At 40.7% G+C, this 21,597-nt stretch overlaps 1 protein-coding gene across 2 annotated transcripts in view; it reads left to right on the forward strand.

Annotated features, from left to right (window-relative positions):
* Nucleotides 1–21,597, forward strand: part of ctnnd2b (catenin (cadherin-associated protein), delta 2b) — a 114,762-nt gene that overhangs the window by 70,491 nt on the left and 22,674 nt on the right. Inside the window, exons 10-14 of one of the 2 annotated variants that reach the window (XM_028426998.1) lie at nucleotides 288–419; nucleotides 2,797–3,040; nucleotides 5,327–5,383; nucleotides 13,381–13,513; nucleotides 16,208–16,421. In XM_028426998.1, the coding sequence (XP_028282799.1) occupies nucleotides 288–419; nucleotides 2,797–3,040; nucleotides 5,327–5,383; nucleotides 13,381–13,513; nucleotides 16,208–16,421 (780 nt within the window). The remainder of the gene's footprint in view (nucleotides 1–287; nucleotides 420–2,796; nucleotides 3,041–5,326; nucleotides 5,384–13,380; nucleotides 13,514–16,207; nucleotides 16,422–21,597) is intronic. The other variant, XM_028426999.1, reaches the window with a different exon arrangement.

Here is a 21,597-nt window from a genome sequence, read left to right on the forward strand (position 1 = left end):
GTCAAGACAATTTAATTACTACTTCTTTATGTGTCATTGTGTGGAATGCCTTCATGTCATGGACTTATCAAAAATTAATTTTAGTTTCTACTGACTGCCATAATTTAATTTCCAACAACGCCCATTGTAACCTCAATTTTAGGCCATAGTAGTTAAGGTCATTTTATTTATGTCTGAAGTATTTCAGAAAAAATACAGTGTTTGCCATTCAGCAATCGCCTTCATAACTTCAGATAATATTTCTTGTATCAGTATGTCTAACTTCCCCTTTATGCTGCCTTCCGCAGGCTCCAGAGGTTCCTACAGCAGCCAGCATAGCCACCTGGGCTCAGAACTGCGACCCCTGCAGTCCCCCGAACACCACATTGACCCCATCTATGAAGACAGAGTCTACACCAAACCCAATCTAAGAGGACAAGGTGAGCAGAGCTGGGATATGGAGAGAGGTTAAAGGTTTAGTGTGTAGAAGGGATATCTACAAATACTTGCCGTATAAAACTAAATCCCAGACGCAGGGGGAGAAGAGACGAGAAGGGGGGCAGGAAGCAAAGGCAAGGAGTGCACAGAGAGTGGTATGACAGTGAAATAACTGTAGCGACAACATAATCTCAACCTGGACTAGCGGACAAAACAACAATGTTAATATGATCTCAACTGACGTCAATTCGTCATCACAACATTGCATTCTGGGAAATGTAGACTCTTGGCAAACTTGATCTCAGCTATTTTAGGGTGCATTGTATAAACATCCTGATTACTGTCATTTGTGTTTTATCACATACGTTTGGTGCAAAGGTGCCTTACTTAAAACAAGGTCAAGTATATAGAGAGTACCTGAAGGGAAATGTAATGAACCTGTACAGTAGTAGCACCTAAGATGACAGATAATGTGCTTTAAATAGTCCATAGCTATAAATAGCTGCAAAGTGTTGCAAGAATCTGAGTACAGATGGAGTAAGGACAGCGTGAGGAGAAGGAGGCACAGCCTGGTCCCTCACTAAAGACAGTTGTTTTTTAAATTGTGTGGTGTTGTATTAAAGGCCGATGTACATAAGAGAGTTCCTCGTTCCATCTGATCATGTACTGCTATTTACTAGATCAGGTAGGCAAATCCAATTGGGGTCTCAATGGCAATTTGTCTCTCAGTCACAGTCTGTTAACTAATTAGTTTCAAGGCTGAAAATTAATCTCAATTAATCCCATGGGCGTTAGCTTGGGTGCTTTGAAATCAAAGCAAATCAACCGTGTCCTAAAATGTAAGGCGCCAGTTCGGTCGCCTTAACAATGAGTATTGCTGTGACAGAAGAGAAAGACAGAGGGAGGCGTTTTAGCTTCATCCTGCAGGTTTCATGAAGTTTCGAACTAATAATTAGATTACGTGAGGTCAGTTCTGTCATGCTCTTCTGTACACTCTTAATCCACCTTGAGGCATCAAAAAAGTCATTTCCAGCTGCATACATACATGCCAGCACAAGTCACGGCATCACCAAAAACAACACAATATCTGTCAAATGCGTTTTGTCTGTTGGCGCCTGGCTGCATTTCAAGGTCAGATATTTTCAAGATGATCAGAGTTGGAAGCAAGCAGCTGATACTTTACACATGACTTCACTTCACAGGTGAATTTCCTCAGGCCTTCATGTGTGGTCCCTGTAGTTACACATACACACAAATGTACACTCACACAAAAAGAAATGACCCAGCTCGCCTTCTTCAGAGCAAGTCGCTCTACCCATGTTGACTGTCATGCCCAAATGGTTTCTGAAGAGTGTGAAATGTAGCAAATGGCCTTTACTGGCTTACTGTTAGGGTGCTCAGATGTCTTTACAGAACAGTAAACCAACCGACTGGGTGCAGCAGGCAACAACACACAGTGACGTTGCTATGTAGGATTTGAGTTATTGAATTACCTGCTCTGTGTCCCTCTAGTACTGCTACCTGTGTTAGCATTTCTGAAACGATCATATTGGAGTGTAACTACTCGGAAACGGATTAGCTGACTGTGTGGTTGATACTACTTCATACTAGCACCAGATCTGCTGTCAACTTATCTCTAAAGATCTGACTGCTGTTGGGGTTCTTCATCATTATTTCTTATTTAGCGTGCCACTGAAAGCAGGAAACAGCTGCTAAGATACAATTTAGGATTTTTTTTTTGTCCACTCATAGAACCCTTTGAGCTTCGAGGCTTAGATTCATCGCAATCATCAAAGTGGTCACGGTTTCCAAAGTAGCTTGTTAATGTGTTGTATTAAACAGAAGCTTTGACCTTGTTGTTATGGTTACCCACAGGCAGCATCACTTAAACTACACAGTACAAACCTGCAGGCAATCAGCATCAAATATTCACCCCCAGAGCATAGATAAAGTCATGTTTACTGGAGGTGATATGTGAGGTTGAGTCAGTGAAATTACCCAGATTGTTGCATGTTGCATGATTTTTCTTTGTTTTAACTGTTTGTGGTTATATTTTTTAAAATTTAAAATACAATCATTTGGTGAGTTACCCCTATTTTAAGTTGTCACTGCTTGCTTTTGCATTTCGTTTATGACTTTTGTGTTTTTTCTTTCCCTTTCACTTATTTTCTTCTGTGCTGTTTTGTTCCATTGGTTCTGGTGTTGTTGCTTTTTTACCACTCCCCTGTGTGTGTGTGGGCATCCTTTGTGTTTGGGCTTGTGCTTTTTGTATTTTCTGTCCTGTCCCATCAAACCTCGGTAACCCTATAGTGGTGAACCAACTGTACCAAGAAGTCCTCAACTATTTGCTCTGTCCCTACGCTCCTCTTCCTGCTTTAGCCCCGCCTTCCCCCGGTGTCGACCCAATCCCCTTGCAGCGAACGGGAAGCCAGAGCGCTGCTGGCACCTTTCAGAGAGGCAGTTTCGCCACCGGAGGCGGGGCAGCCGACTACGCCAATCCGTACCGCACCCTGCAGTTCTGCCCGTCCACCGAGTCGCCTTACAGCAAGTCGGGCCCTGCCCTCCCTCCTGAGGCCACCCTAGGTCGGTCTCCATCCGTGGACAGCATCCAGAAGGACCCAAGGTGAGTGATATTTTTTTTACTGAAAATCAGCTCTGGCTTGTTGATGAGTCCTTTGTTTTGCTCCCTTTTCACTTTCACTGAACTTACTGAGGGCCAGATTCACCAAAAATCACTCAAGAAAATATAAATATCATCTTCAATTTCCAATGAATTGAAAGCCACAAAAAGTATTAACAGTTATATAGCACCTCAGCAGACAATTGACTGTCAGTGTTTGACAGCTGTGTGCAGTACAGGCTGGCTGAATCTGGGCTTTAGTATGAGGCACACATCACGCCACATCTTTCACTGTCCTCTCTAGTTTCGCCTGGTGTTTGGGGCTTGTTCACACCGTTGTAAAAAAAAAAATGCCTGCGCACACCTCTAGGTCCAATTATAACATTTGCCTTCAACGGTAGGAGCGGCGTGCCTTGCTGTCAGTGGCAATCAGTCACGTTCTGTGCAGTAGGTAGACACAGTTAATGTGGAAAAGTCTGCATGAAGTCTGCTTTTAGACCAGAAGAGCTCTGTGTATGAGTGTGTGTGTGAGAGAGAGACAGTGACAGACAGATCAAAAAAAGAACACACAGAGAGACAGCGTAATAGCTGTTTTTATCACTCTTTTGTCCTAGTTTAAATCAAGTTTGAAATACTATTCCAATTGTGTCTCTGATTTTTTTTTCCTTTCTTAGCTTCGTCTTTCTTACTAATGACTGCACAGACTAGCAGTCAAAGATAGAAGCAGCCTAATTAAAGCTGAAGTGTCTCTTTGTGACATTTCAACTCAGGTGTAAGCAGCAGATACATTTTTTATTTATTTATTTTTTTTTTTGCACAAATTTGATGAAGAAAAAAAAAATGATGAAGACACTTTTGTGTGGAGTTGCTCATTATATTAAAAACACTAAAAAGTCACTTTCTGTGCCATTAGGAGAGGCGACTCCCGTTGTTATTGTTGTCATTGCTCTTTCCTCCAAACCCCATTGTCTAAATGTCTATTTTTCTGTGCACATTGCGCTCACATGCATCGTCTGGTTTCTTCACCCACGCCGTGTATTTTAAACAACACATCTGCAATGCTACATTGGAAAAAGAAAAACTGACTTGCGATGCATGGCATTTTTTTTGCTTCACGACATGCACACTCAACGTGTGGATGCTGCGTTAAAGGGAGGGTCCACCAAGTACCTGTAATTACACAGGGACACTGGCTGATTGGCTGCAGCTTACTGTCAACAAATCCCAGTCAAAAACCTCTAGCTATTAGCAAACATCACTGAAACAAGACAAGTGTTTTTCAGAGACTCTTAGTAACAGCTGCAGAAGTAAGTGTCTACAACATTGCAGCATGAACTGCAGTGCCTTAAAGTAATCCGGAAACATGTCACCCACTCACTGTGAAGGAAATTTAGAGCAGCGCATTCATTGTTTTTTTGTGGGATTTATTGACAATAGACGTAAAAAAAACAACGCCTCACAAGCCTTCTGATTTACATTTAACAAGATTAGCCGACTGGTCAACACAGCTTTTAAGTGCTAACACCATAACCATCCAAGTTGGATTAGTCCTACAAGCCCTACTAACAACACATGTGGAACTCTTGAAGAAAGCTTATATTTAAACAAGATTATTGCATGCATATATCCTATAACTAAAGACATAGACTGAAAATAAAATATGAGCAACCACGTTCAGTACTTGCCACCAGCTCAGACACATAATCACCATAATATATAAACAGCCTGTAAAATAACATTTAAATGTAACCAAATATAACTGATCTACACATAACAAGCTTAGCATGGCTTGTCATTTACTCACTTTTTTTTGCCACTCTGCATTCCTGAGATAAAGTCAGTCACTAGCAATCATACAACACAACTAAAATAGATGACAAAATGTTGTGTTAAGGATTGATTCTGACATCAGCATTCACTCTCTAAAGTTGACTAAAACAGGCCTTCTGTAACTTGTTACACCATATTTATGCAGCAGCCATTAGCTTGTCTAAGGACAAAACTCCTTGTTCCTTTTCACAAACCAACAAGGAGTTTTGCCCTTAGACCCTCTCTTTACCTAACATACCTGCCATCTCCTCTCCACCTGCTAAGTGCATGTCCTCCCACCCTGCCCCTCCACCTCCTCCACCATTGCCTGATAACCAGATGTTGAGAGAGAAAAGAGTCTAGTGGCTACATATTGATTTTCTATTTACTCATCATTATGATGGTTATTGAATACTTTGTTGCCAGAACAGCCAACATATACCTCTCTCTTGTTTCTCTCTGCCTGTCCCCCCTCGATAGGTACGACCCCGAATTCCTTGTGTGGAATCAAAATCAAGCCGAGCAAAGAATGACAAAGTAATCCAACTATTTATTTTTACATATGTACATTCTGTCTATCTATCTTACCTTTGTCTCATTCACTGAATCTCTCCATTTTCTCTATATGGCACCAGTATCAGACGCAGATGTTAACGGCAGCATGAAAACATTTCACATCTGTATTGTCACCCATTTAGCTCAGGCTTATTATTATTATTAGGCATTTATAAATTGGAGGCTAGACTAGGGCTGAATTACATCATTGCATAACATCAGACTCTGGAACTTTTACAACAGACAGGAGACATTACTAATCCAATTATTGATTGCTTATTTGCAATTAGTATAAATATGGCTTCTGTTTATTCATTTTTGTAGTGTCAGTATTCCTCAATCACTCCTTTGGCTTTTCGTGTGTTCATTCCACCCATTTCTCTTCATGTTGGTTTATTCCGTTGTTCATTTGTCTCCATTGTCTGTCTGTCTAGATGTTTTTTTTTTTTAACGTGCCTTGTGTCGGCTGTATTCGTGTGGCTTCCGCGGTATAAATTTCAGCACCTAATTTTGATTTTGGATTTAATTGTTATTGATCTGTTAATCTTCAACAGAAGGCAAGCAAGTAACTATTTCCCAAAACAGAAATGTCTTTGTTTAGAGACACATAAAGGAAAATGATGGTAGACAGCTAACAATAATCTCACACTATGAGCTTAACCACACATATAATCACAAAAAGTGCATGGGCATGGTTTTGTGATTTGTCCCTGCTCTGTTGTTTATTCTTGCAGTGATTAATAATTGTTTAATTTTTTGACATATAAGCCTAAAGTCCTGTAAGTCCTGTAAGTTCACTTTGAAATTACTGATGCTTCCTATCCTATTCATACACATAAACTCTTATTGAGTCAAACCGTCAAGTACATGGTTGGAATTCAAATGTTTCAGCACCAAGGACAGCGCTCAGTGCTTCATTGACAGGCACCACAGGGGGAGGAACATAGATACATAAGTACATATACTATACCTTTTCAACGTAGGTGGATACGTGGATAAAGATGCATACAGGCAGGTACAGTAAAGGTAGAGTTGATAACAACAAAACATGACGTTTGTTGTTTCATTGTTTCTGGCAAAGATGTCATGTGAATACTGAGAGTCAACATTAGTGTTGGTAATAAAGGCAGAGCCAACAAAACTTGATGTTAGCAAGCATCCTGACAAGACTTGTTAGAGGGTAGCACTAACAAATAAGGACATGTAAATAACCATGACATTACAGACAGCTAATGCTGACAGAGTTTCTCACATATTGTGATGCAGCTCATGTACATTTGCTATTTTAAGTGCGTAAGGGTGTTTACATTGATAAGTATGGCAGCTTGCAGTGTACCCCAGTGCTTGAGTGCTGTGCTCATAATGGTTAAAAATGTGTGAAATGGCAGTATACCTTGCCAATTTTCAACATGTCAAATAAGCAGCTAAGCACCACTGTGCTTTTGTTAGAAGCCATTGGATTAATTTAATGCTTTGCCACCTCAAAATGTGAGGTAGTAGATCCTGTGAGGGCACTACCCTGTGGACATTAATGCACTACACATTTAAGAATAGCATGCACAGTGTGCTACATGTAAGTGTACTCTGCGAAATGACATCATTACTGGCAAAGACATAACAGCGTCTGGATTTTGACTTAAAGTAAAGTCATCAAAATGTCAAAATTAACCCAAGGCTTGGCTTGTGTTAATTCTGACATCTGCAATATATACAATTTTATCTAATGTCTGTGATGAATCACAGGGGTTAACGTAGAGTCTGTGCGGAACAAAAATCAACAAAATCACTTATTGCACTGACACTGTGTACATCAGTGCAGCAGATAGAGGAGAAGTGAGGTCATTGCCACCGTCTGCAGCTGGCTCCCTAATGATACCTCTATCCTGTAAAAGCCTCAAACAAATATCATTTAGCTGATTTGTCAAACCACACACTGGCACAATCTGGCAAATCAAGGCATGTTACTGTGGAGACAACCTCTTATGTACTCCAACGCATTTCCTCCCTCAGGCTGCCAGAAATTTATGGAAACATTCCCACTAACACGATGAAAGATTTGTGCTAGACAAGATCTGACCCAATCATAAAACTGCCTAGTTTTATTTCATGCTCTTAAGCACACTGAGAATCTCTGATCCATATTCAGTCACATGGTTAAGATGGACTGTCTGTGTATGTCTGTGTATGTCTGTGTATGTCTGTGTATGTGTGTGTGTGTGTGTGTGTGCGTTTCCTGGCTTTGCCTGACATCTCATGACCTTTCGTTCATCTTTTCCAGCCTGAGTTGGCCAGTCAGTCAGCCATGCCATTACTTCTCATACAAACACACACTCTGTGTGGGTAACACACACATATACACACACATTCCTTTTTCTTTTATTACTATCCTATGCTACAGTCTTTCTTCTATCCTCTTTCCTTGTATGTCCCATCTATTCATTCCTTTTCTCTCCTACATCTTGACCAAATTGAGGCCAAGGTGTCCTCACCTCCCTCCCTCTCTCTCTCTCTCTCTCTCTCTCTGTCTCTCTCTCTCACCCACACACACAGAGAGAATGAGAGAGAGAGAGAGAGAGAGAGAAGAGACAGACCCAGGAGAGCTGATAAAGAAAGCAGAATGAACAAATGCTATGGCATCATTACAAGGACAATTACATGGCCTGTTGCATTTAACAGTGTTGTCCATCATTAATTAGTTCATGTGCTAATTGCAGAACATGTTGCGCAAGATGTTGCTGGTCTGAGATCAGTCGGTTCTAACAAATACAACACTGAGGTTCATCCTACTGTGTTTCGCTGTTAATCAACCACCTGATGCTGTAAAGTTTGTTAAAGTCAATTTGTTTCTATAATTTCACACTGCAGGTTCACTTCTGTCTTTTTTGGGGGTGGGGTGGTGGTGGTGTTGGTGGTGGGTTGGGGGGTGAGTCATCACACGTATCTCTGATCCCCCCCCCCCCCCCCCCCCCCCAAATGACAGTCTCCAGTAGGAACACACACATGAATATACCCATGCATACTTCGCTCCCTGGTTTCAAATCGCTCTATTCCTTAAAAACCCTGACTCACAGGAAATCCTTTCAGCCCCAGTATAGCAGTAAGCATCATCTGCCTGCAGCCTTCACATCACAGCGCCTCGTCCCGCTTTTTGAATACATAATTCATAGATAGTTTATTTATTTACCAGGTTTAATTGTTGGTTTGCCTGCAGCCTGGCACCTTGCATTGTGGTGTAAATGTTTTGGCGGTGGGTGACACGATCGCACACTGAAACGCACACACACACACACACACACACTCGCTCACACACCTTGACGAGTGGTGATGTGAGATAGCCCACCTGGTTGGTTAGGAACAAAGAGCGGATTGACAGTCTGTCAGTACTTTGTCCCAGTCCATTGAGTTGCCAAATGAAACGGTACACTCTCATGGGGGGAGTTCAACCACACACATACAGGTGTAGACAGACACCACTCCCTCATATACTTACATAAGCATATATGGAAGGAAAAATATACCCTACAGGAAATTATTTTTGCTCAACTTTTTAAAGGCTTGACTTCTGCCGGACAAAAGGCACAACGTGGCAGTTACGTAAACCATGTGGATCAATGATTTCATGCAGGTGCCTTGTATTGAAGCTGATCTGAACCAATAAGGAGGTGATTTAACATATTTAGTAACTCATAGCATAAAAATGATAAAATTTGTGTTTTAATATTATCACAGGTTTTGCATCTACTATATTTTTGCACCTTTGCTGTCATGGCTTAATCAAAATACAAATCAGGGTCCTGCTCAGGGGGTAAAGATGTTTCTTCATACAAAAAGTGTCAGTTATATACTGACAATCATTACATGTCATTGGGTGATTTTAGGTAAGACATGAGACCCACAATATAAGTGCATGTACAATCATCATTGGTAACAGACAGATTCTGTTGCATATGTGAAGGCACGTTGGCTTTTGGGCTGTTCACCAAACTTCACTTCACTTTGATGTGAAGGCTGATTGATTAAAGTCTTGCATTCTGTGTGGGTAGCTTTTTTTTTTATTTCTACGCTCTGTGAGCTGGGCTGGGCAGTGGGGGATTGTTTGCCCTGAGTTTTTCCTTTTAAGCTGCACATGGATCAGTCTTTTGATTAGGGCTACCTGCAGACAATTCTCTGGGTTCAAAAATCATAAACCATTTCAGGTGTGAAAGCTCATCTGGTTATGCTGAAATATGTTTGAAGTTTTTCATGAATTCATATTTTAAATTACCATGCAGGACAGCTAAAGCTAAAAAAACCCTTAATTAAAGCTCTTGGTGGCATGCTATGCATCTACATAAGGTTTGCATAAATAATTACAAAAATAGTTACAATAACCTTCTTTTTTATTATCTCAGGGGCCATGAAACTTTTACTTTCTCACTGTTTTTCTGTCTTGTAGAACAGCAGCACACTCCAAATATGCAGCATATTTCTTTTCTAACTCTGACATTAAAACAGTGCAAACATTTCCCATGGAACACGTTTGCCCAAAGTTCACAGATGGCTCTGCAGTATTTGCTCATCCTGCTGTGATGTTGTCACACAGTGTTTGGGACTGGGAGCGCCAAAATCCTCCTGTGTTCTCTTTTTTTGGAGACACACACACACAGATAAAAAAAAATTAAAAATAAAAAGAGAGAAAGAGAGAGATGCTGAGTGAAAAGTTGTACAGCTCCAGGCAAGAGTTAAGTGAATGAATCAACCATTATAGTACAGATTTCTGGGGCAAGAACACACACAGGAGAGAAGACAGACTGCCAGGCTTTACTTTAACTGTAGGTAGTTGTAATAGGTTTTATTTCATAATGACAAGTGTTATGTAACAGTCACTTCAGCATAGCACTACATGCTGTACAATATGTTGTGTACAGTGTATGATAAATGTATGATAATATATACATTTGTTTTTCGCTTTACAGCCTTGGGTTGACACAGCGATGTGCTGTTTTATCCCCAGGGTCACGATGATTGTGTGATCTGTGTGTGTGTGTGCCTCTTTCTACATGTTTCTCACCTGTTCTTCTTGTGAGCATGCGTGGGCGTGTCATATATTCTAACTGTACTTCATATAATTTTTTTTTCCTGTGTGTCTATAGTAGTTTTGACTTTACACCTCAGGACAGAGGCTAATGTTAAAAAAATAAATAAAAATCTGCTATAAAAGACGGACAATGGACGAGCATCAGGAAGAAGTGTTTTTCTAACAATTATCGTAGAGTGCTGCTAAATATGCCACCCAGGCCTTGGAGTAGTGTTTGTTCTTTAGCCTGTGATGTGCAGGGTGAAGTCCTCGTATGTTGTTTTAATTAGTTACTTTTTAAACCACATTCCCCTTGTTGAGCTTGTTGATTATGACATTTGTGCTTGATGGACTTCTCATTGTGAAACAGCCAGTATATGAGTATGATTAGGTAATCTTTACTATTCTGCATCCAAAGAGACAGGTGCATGCTGGGAAGTTGCCACCTGCCAATTAAAGCATCCAGTCATCAAGGAATACACAGACATGACAGGATATCATTATGTTGTATTTCAATAAAAAATAACTCATCTGAATAGACAATTCATATACATATATGTGTATATATATATATATATATATATATATATATATATTTAGCATATATATGCTAAATACACCATCCCTCTATATATATATATATATATATACATATATATATATATATATAGAGGGATGGTGTATTTAGCATCTGCTTACTTCCCATTATTTGTAGAGCAGTTTACTGTCCTCCCATGTCATGCTTCCAGTTTGCCCTTTCACTGATTTACTTACCCACGGAGTCCCTAAACACATCACAACACATCATGCTGAAAACAGCCACCCTTTAAAGCAAAGGTAATGCACCTTATTTAACAACTGTAGACCAAAGGCCCAATCAATTAAGGAAATGATTACATACTGTACCTGGTTAAATCTGCCTGATCCATCTGGTGCAGTCAATATTAAAAGAAGCTCCATGTATACATTCATATCACATGAATACACACGTGGCAGCTCACTCAGGCACAATGCTTACAGTCTTATCAGCCAATTAACCCACAAGGTGACCGACGCAAGGTTATGTCAACCTTAATCCTTTTAATTGTGGTGCATGGCTGCTATTTTCTATGCGGATAACAGCAGTAATATGTGCAGCTATATATGGCTATATGTGTATGTGTGTGTGAGAGAGAATGTGCCTGGAGAGGCAGTAAGAGAAGCCGAAAAAAAGAGAGAAAATTGTTAAAGAGAGAAAGAAAAATAACCTTTGAAATAATTCTCTCTCCAATTTCCCCGTATTTCAAACACTGGGTTTATCCCATTGGCCCATTATGAAACTTAGAGACAAAAGCTTTCTAATCCTGGCTCTTCTGCACTGCCTTTGATGGCTGGGTGTGTTTGCAAGTCAATGAGAGAAACAGTGTGTGTTTGAATACTATATTAGCACACTGGATTGTGTGTGTGTGTGTGTGTGTACGCGTGCCTGGTTTTAACTAAGCTGCATGCTGTCCTACGGCACTCGGATACGTGTGTGTGTGTCTGTGTGTGTCTGAACCTGTGAGTGTTTGTGTGTGTTTATGTTAGATTAGAGTGAAGTGAAATTATCTCCACGGGGACGTTGTGCTGTTGCTGCATCAAGAATAAGATACATCAAAGAGAAATAGCTTCTACATACCAGCGGAGCAAACGGGGCTTCTGTACGCTGCCCCAACTTCTCACGACTGTCGGAAAAAATCAAATCAAAGAGGGAGGGGGAATGGATTTAAAGGCACGCACCGCATGTGGGGAACATATCAAAAGCAGCAGAGCACAGTTAAAGAAAATTATGGCATAATTAGCCACCAGGATGTATCACCACCCCCCTTCTCAACCCAAGAATGTTAAAACACACTGTGGGAATAACACTTTGCCCTAAACACAGATCCGACACCTGACTTTCAGTCGCTCCCTAGAAACTGTAGCTGTCAAGGAAAAGTCATATTTTTGTCGCATCAATAAGCCCCGCCTCCCTCCCTCCCTCCCCTTCATCCTAGTCTCTGATCCCTCAATGTTACTTTATTCTTTCTCACGTTAATCTGTTTACACACACACACATACACACATATAGGTTTAGTGAGCTTAGTGTGTATCTGCATTTGTGTGCCTAAAGCCTGCCTTTAGGCAAAAGCACTGGTAGGCCACACACCAAAACCAGAGCAGCTGCACTAGTTAGAAGGAAGGACACAGCAGGAAAAGGCAGATAAAGGACCACTCATCCTCTTCTCCAAAAAAGCTCCCATAATGGCTTTTTTATAATATCCATAATGCATATAATGAATGGTGAACTATCACGGTGTTGGTAACTTTAGCATCACATCTCTAAAGTCTAAATGCATTTGCTGAACTGTTACATTACCAAATCCTACACTGTGTTTATAAGGTAGCATCGGCAAGGCAAATGGAGTTTATGTCTGTCATGTGGGCGTGCCAGACCACATAAAACACATCCAAAGCTGAATTTTTCCTTAAATGTCAATGGACTTTAAAATCAGCCCCTGAGACATGCAGGAAGTCTTTCTATTTTAACATGTTGAAAATCTCATTTAGAGCTTTAGTGATGCTGTGCTGTGTGGTCTGGCTCATAGACAACATTCCAGTTCATCCCAAGGTGATGGAAGGGGTTTGGGTTGTGCAGAAACTCCCACAAAAAAACTCTTAATTCATAAAGAGTCATTCAGGCAGGAACACATGACTTTTTTTTTCATACTTCATTTGCAGATTATGTTTTTCTTTGTCTTCTGCCATAATTAGCACTCTCCATTAAATCGTGCTTGCCGTGTTTTTCTCTGTTGTTCTCATATTCATTTTGTATCAGGGACACAGTAGGAAGGGAAAGCTGCCTAGCAACAAGTTCAGCTATACACACAGACTCACATATTTCTCTCTGTTTGTGTCTCTGTAGGGAGTTTGGCTGGAGGGATCCAGAGCTGCCAGAGGTGATCCAGATGTTGCAGCATCAGTTCCCATCAGTCCAATCCAACGCTGCTGCCTACCTCCAGCACCTCTGCTTCGGAGACAACAAGATCAAATCTGAGGTATTGATCACTGAAGGGAACATCTCTCAAGAGAACGAGAGAGAGAGACCTCTGAGACATGGAGTGAAGTGTTTGCTCAAAGCTGCCTACATCACACTGACACTTCAACACCTTGATTGATTGATTTTAAACACACACACACACTGCATGCTTTGGGTGTAACTTAGAAGTAGTGAGTTTAATTGAAACACACAGAAATACTGTGCTTTACCACCACTGGTGTGCAGATAGATTTGTATGATAAGTGTTTATCTGGAGAGGTTTGCATCAGGCACGATCAGGGATCTTTGCATAGGATAGCACAAAGAGCTACGTCACACAAAGGTAAACCAAATCCTTCCTTCCTTCCTGCTGCCTATTATGTTTGTTCTTCTTTAAAAATGTGTTGATCATCTCGTTGTCAATGTGTCTTTGAAGAGAGTGGCAGAGAATGTTAGCTCAGTGCGACCAGAGATCAATAAACCTGTCATCAACAAGGCCTAATGATACATTGCTAATAGAAATAATAATAGAAATACAAAAATACACACATTAAAAACCTGATTTCATTCACCTCAATCACTGAATGAACTGTCTCCATGTATAACCTGCAGACTTTCACCTCGCTTTATTCCTACACCTCCTTTCATCCTTGACAGCATCATTTAAACTAAACACATGAATTAGGAAACAAAACAACAAAAAGCCTACACTGAATTGTGTGAATGTGTGAAACCTGTGTGTGTCGTGTCCTCTAAACAGAGGAGGATACCAGACACGTCTTTACTCAGTGGAACTTTGTGGTGTTTTTGCAGGGTACATTAACCCTTCATTATGCGCTGTTAACCCAGCCCTTTATGTAACCCCTCTTCCTGCACTGTCAGCTCCCTGGTCTTTTAGAGCCGCCATCACTCAGCATATCGCAGAAAACTGTTCCGTCTGCTCCTCAATGTCAATTCAATTCCACTTTATTAATCTCTATGGAGGTGATGGATCTGAGGGCGAACAAAGTTCTTCAAACAGCAATCAGCCAACCTGCATGAAAATGGTGTGTGTGAGAGAGAGAGAGAGAGAGGGAAGAATGAGGAAGATGAGTGATGAACTATTTAGAGCAATACTGCCAAAACTACAACCCACAGGCCAAATTGTTTTTTGCCCTTGAGAAAAGATGCCTGAGCTCTGAAATAATAGACTGAGGGATTCAATCTGGTGTCCTGATACAATCTAAGCTCCTTTGTTGTTTATATAAATGTTTGGGTATACATGCAGTCCACAGTGCGGAGCTCCTGGTCAGTTCAGCCTTACATCACCACTGATGTACTAGTTTTGAGGATTGACAGTATAGATAATCAGTGAGTGTCTGAAGGTTGCGTAAATGTGCCGATTTTTGATATTATGACTACAATCGGTGCAGCTGTGTCTTTGAGTATTTCCATTAAGTCTCACAGTCTGGTTTTCTTAGGGCAGTTGGGGGTGTCCATGTGGGACAGATGCAGACTTACATGCTTCTATTTGTAGTACAATGAAGTATGCAACGGTCTGCTTTGTAGTCAGGTTATTGCTGCATTATTCTGGGGTCATCGCCCCTCACAAGAAAAAAAAAAACAGAAAGAGCTTGAGTGGATAATTCTAAAAGAGTAGACATTTAAAATTCATGAAGTGTAGTCTTTCAATGATGGCTTATAACAGTGAATCTCTGCACAGAGCTTTGAAAACAATTTGCCTGCCATGTTTGGCAAGAAAATTGACAATCTGTGCTGTATGCAGAGTCTAGCAAACTTGGACAGATGACAATATTTGTGTCAGACCCTTGCAGACATGTGGAAGTGGACTCCATGAATTGGCCAGTCAGTTTCTTACCATGTGGAATCATGGCGTATAAGACAAACCCAGACTAAACCGGTTACTTCCATTAGCATGTTGCTGCAATGCTACAATGACCTTATGGATGGTGTAGTCACATTATTCATTTCATAGAGTACACAGATAAAACGCCTGACACTTTAAATTAACATACGTATTGTAAGAAAATATTAAATTATTTAACAGTTTGGTAATATTGCATCAGCCATGGCTTGTTCCTAACTGTATCCAGCATTTGGAATAATACATTTCTAAGCATATGTTGCTTTGTTATGTGTGGGTAAATCTCTGATGATTGCATTTTATGTGTGCTTTATTCAATTAAATACAATAACATTATTATAACTGTACATAATATATCCTTACAGGGGCTGTTACCCATCACCAGGGTCATGTGCTGGCTGTTTATTTCCTACATGATCAGTGTACTCTTTGAGATTTTCAGTCAGGTATAAAAGGCCTTATGATGCTGTTGCATCTTCATCTAGAGCACCGAAGACACAGTGTACAGGCACAACTACCTTGTCTCTGTACTGTCTCTTTCAATAAAATGACTGCTGTGTTTTTGTGGAGAGCAGCCAGTCTGCCCTACATTTTCTTTGTCTAGACAGAGGAAAGCAGGGAGGGCTGCAGAGACGCAGGCTGGTGATGGGACAGAGGGTGCACTGGCTGTTTTTTTTTTTTAAATAAACCATGTCAGTGCAACAGTAGCTATAGTGTAACCTGTGTTTTTAATGATTGACAATATGTAAATTATTATCTACATGGTCAGACAGACAAATGACACAGATGTAACACCACTGTTATCTGTTAATGTATACTCACGTTCCTTCTTTCCTCCTCTCTCCTCAGATACGGCGGCAGGGTGGTATCCAGCTGCTGGTGGACCTGTTGGACCATCGGATGACCGACGTGCACCGCAGCGCCTGTGGAGCCCTGAGAAACCTGGTGTACGGCAAAGCCAACGACGACAACAAGATCGCCCTGAAGAACTGCGGAGGCATACCGGCTCTGGTCCGACTACTGAGGAAGACCACAGACGTGGAGATCCGAGAGCTGCTCACAGGTAACAAGAGTTTTTGATGCTGCACAACATGAAGTGAGTTCACAGGATTTCCTGCCTTCATCCAAACTGCCCCACTAAAGTGCTGTCTGCTTGAAATCTATAAAATGAAGCTACTGCATTGAGCTATTGAGCTCTTTAAACAATAATTACAAACTAAAAAAGATGTTATTCTGACCACATAATGTAGCACTATGAAAGAGTAACACCAGAAAACTGTTACAGCTCTTTGTTTAAACTTAAAGAGAAGCCTTGGTTCTCCATCTGCACATACTTCCCTGCATACAAATGCGCTTATGCACAGCAGCAATCCACTTATATTCATACGCACTCACACAAGCTGTACGCCGGTGGTATGTTACTACACAACAAACAACACACAGTACTGGACTTGTACCTGTTTACACTAGAATACTGATACAGAAACACACACACACACACACACACAAAGACACAGAGGAGAGAATTGTTTACCACCTGCCTTCTTCACAGCGCTCATCAAATGCTGTTGACTTGTCAAACTGAGCTCCTGTGCAAAAGGCTACACTGCATTGTATCCTCTGCATGTTTGTATTCGCTGTCAGCACAAACGCAAACATCTTCCATGTCATAAAAAATGCATTCACGCTTGATTAATGTGAGGTTCAAAGCCACACTGAGGGTCTAGGTTGTAAACCCAGATAGATTAAAGGATCACCTGCGATGCCTCTACCAGCGTGTGTTTTTTTTTTCACAGCTATATACATTCTAGCAATTTCCTTTTCTGATCGGCATTCATTGCGGATGGCCACGGTGAGAGGGGGAGTCTCACCTCTGGAGCAAGGGATGCAGAGATTACAGAGATGAATGAGAAATACCGCTCAATTTTCAAACTGATGTATGGCCAGAAACACCCCCAGAGGCGGGGGTGGGGGGTTGGGAGTGGTTAGCAATTCCAATCCAAGAGCCAAATGAATGAATGCATGAAAAGAATGCATTTCACTTGGCAGCACTCTCAATCATAAAAAAACCTGCATTATATATGTTGTGTTGGTTGTTATTTCTATAGCAACAGTAAGTTTAGTGCAGGCCAAACCACTACGCTGACAGTGTGTCACTGCCATAAGCAGACAAAGACAGACAAAAGTAGCTCCTCTGTACCTTTAAGAACCTTACCTTTACTTGTAATTATGGATGTCCTGATCAAGTTTCCAAAATGTTTATATTTATATATATACCGGTATATATTATATATATATTTGTATGAATGCATGAAAAACATTTTTTTCATGCATTCATTTATTTGGCTCTATATATATATATATATATATATATATATATATATATATATATATATATATATATATATAAACATTTTGGAAACTTGAATTATATCTATAGCTATATCTATATATATAGAGAGATATATATTTGTATAGCTTCATTGTGCTTATGTGCATTAATGTTAAAAATATCATCCCCAAAAAAGCCTGCATCAAGCTGGGCTTCTGCTGCAATCTCACAAAATATGACAATTCAGCACCTTCTAGCAGTGAAGTTTGATTCTTTGTGCTTTAGAACATAAAGGCAATCCGGAAATGTTAATTTAATCAAATGTAATCCCTCTCTGCATACGCTTGCTTGTTGAACCAAGAAGTAACTAACAGACAATTTAGCGGCATTCCCCTACAGACTGTGCTCTTTGTCTGACACCCGTACAGCAAATGAAGAGGTTTAGCTCCTTGAAGAAGAGCCTGATCAATTACACTATGCTGCTGCATCTCAGTAAACAGATATTGACATCTGTGTAATCAATACCTGTGGCTTATAGATGTAGCTTCAAGCTTCCAAACTTATTTTCTGTTCCAGCAAGCAAATAGTCCTCACAAAAGCCGCCCTTGAGCCTTTATCCACTTTAGGTTATTTACAGCAGTACTTCACACATCAGGCTGACGTTAGCTGACGTGAGGGACAAACATTTTAAGCATTACTCAAGCTAATGGGACACAATCATGAATACTGACATGAATCTCTTATCAGGGACTCCTCAAACTCCCACATTCGATAAGAGTTTGACCCATGTGATGTGTGCATTTTCTGCATGCACATATGTGTGTGTAGAGAGTCTAGAAAGGGGTTTAGGCTTAGTAGAGAAATAAAAGGTTTTTTGTATGCTGCTAGAGTCTTAAAGAAGATTACCATATAAATTAGAGCAGCAATTCAAGGCACGGAGCACAGAAATCCCTCCTGTCACAAATTAATCAGCTGAACGACCGACCGGACGCAGACAGACCACGCTCTCCTCTCTCCTCTCTCCTCTCTCCTCTCTCCTCTCTCTCTCCTCTCTCCTCTCTCCTCTCTCTCCTCTCTCCTCTCTCTCTCCTCTCTCTCTGTCAAAGACCCAGAGGAAATAACTCTCTCTCTCTCTCTCTCTCTCTCCCTCTCTCTCTGTTTGCCAGCCTCTCTCACTCACTCTCTTATCCCTCTGTGGTTGGGTTTTCGTAATTGGTCTCTCCTTCTCTTCCTGTCTCTCTCCTGTCCTTTTTGCCTTTTTCTGGCTCCTCTGTTTTTTTTCACTCTTTCTTTGTATCGCCTGCCCTGTTCCCCTCTCTCTCTCTCTCTCTCTCTCTGGTGAGCATTTTGAATCAGGATCACAGTGGGAAGTCAAGCTGCCTGCCTTACTGGTGACAGATTCAGCTACACACAAATACACACAAAGGACTTTCTTTCTTTCTCTATCTCACATGTACAGTTGACTTGATGGCACAAAACCAAGGTTGCTTTCCTGTGCTTTTCAATCCCTCCACATCTTACATGATGAAGTGTATGTTTGTGTGTGCAGTGAGCATGTTTGATATAAGCCTGTTTCAGGTCAAGGAACTCAACCAAAAAACCCTCTTTGGGGACAAGTTCCTGGAACAAAATTTTGCAATTCCTTAGTTTCAGGTATAGTTAGATGTTGTCTGTAAGTGCTGTCAGCCATGATTGGAGAAGTGAATGTGCTGTCACATCACTACACAGGTGACCAACACAAAAACAACTATCCATCCATCATCTGAACCCGCTTTGTCAGTGCAGGGTCACAGGGGGACTGGAGCCTATCCCAGCTATCCAGGGTGAGAGGCACCCAGGGCAACACACACCACACAGAAAGGCTCCAGAATCGAACCAGAAACCCAAAAACAACGAACAGGTTGCTATATTGCTTCACTTACTGCTGACTAATGTGCAGCATTTGTGGCTGAAGTCACTCAGCATGTGACCGCTGCAATGACCTACATTTACAAACCGAGCAATCTGAAATCATTAATCAGACAATTTAGTGGCACTAGTTTAAAAAATAAAAACAAATTGTACATGTGTATGTACAAAATGTGACTTTAATCCATCCACAATTTCTACATGGAAGTGCTACTACAGAGCAGTGATTACCAGAGGGTCATCAAACTCATTTGGATCATCCTCCAGACCATGATTCCAGATGATGTCTGCACTAAATGAATGCTAGCCCGTCTTTAGATTAGATATTCCACTTGGGGAGCGAGCTTTGACCTGAAAGGCAGAAGGTCACAGCAGTCGAATAGTCACAGTAGTCTGTTTATCTGTAATAAAACAGAATAACTTGTTCTATAAAGTAGAGCACAGATTATATAATCACATGAAGATTATTGGGAATAATAGCTTTAACTGCAGTGCTGTAAACGCCCTCATCAGATGACAGTCCTGTTTGTGCCGTCAGTAGAACATTAGATTGAACTTTGATGTTTAATGCCTCTAAAGTCAGTGATAGCATACTGAAAACAGTTAATGCATGGGTTAACTTTAGCAACTTTACCAGTGTCCATATAGCTTCCAGGCCCTAAATCAACCTTCAGATTTCCAAGCCTGCTCTGAAGAGCAATGAAATATGGACTGATCGCTGTCACACAGAGATGTATTTCTAGAGAGATATTGACAGTTGACCGGTGGCATTGCTCCTAATAATAATAAGCTGAAATAGTCCCAGCATGATCTGTATATCAGGTCAAATGTCATCCTTTATGTTTACAGTGTAAAGAAATACAATATAATGTAAAGTATATTAGTGTTCACTGCTTTTGGCTGCTTTGATATGAAATGTATTAGACGCATAGACACAAAACCTCTGTCTGTCTCTCAGCTTTAATCTACTGTTATTGATCCTGTCTTATGTAACCCATAAGCAGATTTATGATTTATTGATTCATTCATGTTGAAAAACATTGCAGCACTGCAGAAATACTATTCATGTTGTTCTCTTCTCTCCGTGTGTTTGTTTTAAATCTACATGAGGCGCATTTAACCCCTGCTTAGAGGTGTGTGTGTGTGTGTGTGTGTGTGAGAAAAACAGAAGTTCAGCTACAGAGGAATGCTAACAACACGACATCGTCCCCTCTTGACTCTCAGAGCGCCGCTATTTCTTTAACTTCTTTATTCCCTTTTAAAAATCTGCGTGCTGTCAGTAGCTGTGGTTTCCACTTGTCATTACAGTGCAACTGTGTCATTCAGTCACAGCAGCACACATCACTGTAAGCGACAGGTCTGGACTGCTCATGTTGGTGTCAGCTCCTTAGAAGCAGACGTGGAAGTTGTCAGGCTCAAACTGTGACAGGAGCTCTCTGCAGTCTTCATGCAATCCAGTCACAGTGCTCATCCACATTTAGGCAGAGACGGAGGCCGACAGCTTGAAGTTAACAAAAAGGGAAAATTAGAGAAGAATCTTGCTAGAAGAACCTTTATAGAACCAGCACATTATGTAAAATAAAGACCATAAGGCTGCACGAGAAAAGAAGGAAAACGCTCAAAAAGAAGATTTGTGTATCAGCATACAAATAAATAAAGGCTGGAGTACACAAGATGGCACAATGTTACTTATACAAACACAGAGCAGTAGTGCTCCCTTGAGTTATATATTGTGCTCATTAACTATGTTTTATAATTGCAGGAAAATAATATCTAATAATATGTTACAGTATCTCCAGTTGTATGTGCAGTCTTGATACTGTATTCAGTGTAGTAAAGATACATCGATTTCCTCTCTGTTGCAAATCAACTGTGGACACAGAGTTTCCAGTGTTCATGGATCAATGTGATTAAAGGACAGCAGGATTGCACGCCATAGTTGAGGCTTATTAACCCTAAGCCATGTTGGACACAGCAGCTTTTTGTCACTTCATTAAAA

Source organism: Parambassis ranga, chromosome 17, assembly GCF_900634625.1.
Source record: "Parambassis ranga chromosome 17, fParRan2.1, whole genome shotgun sequence".
In the NCBI taxonomy this organism is placed as follows: Eukaryota; Metazoa; Chordata; class Actinopteri; family Ambassidae; genus Parambassis; species Parambassis ranga.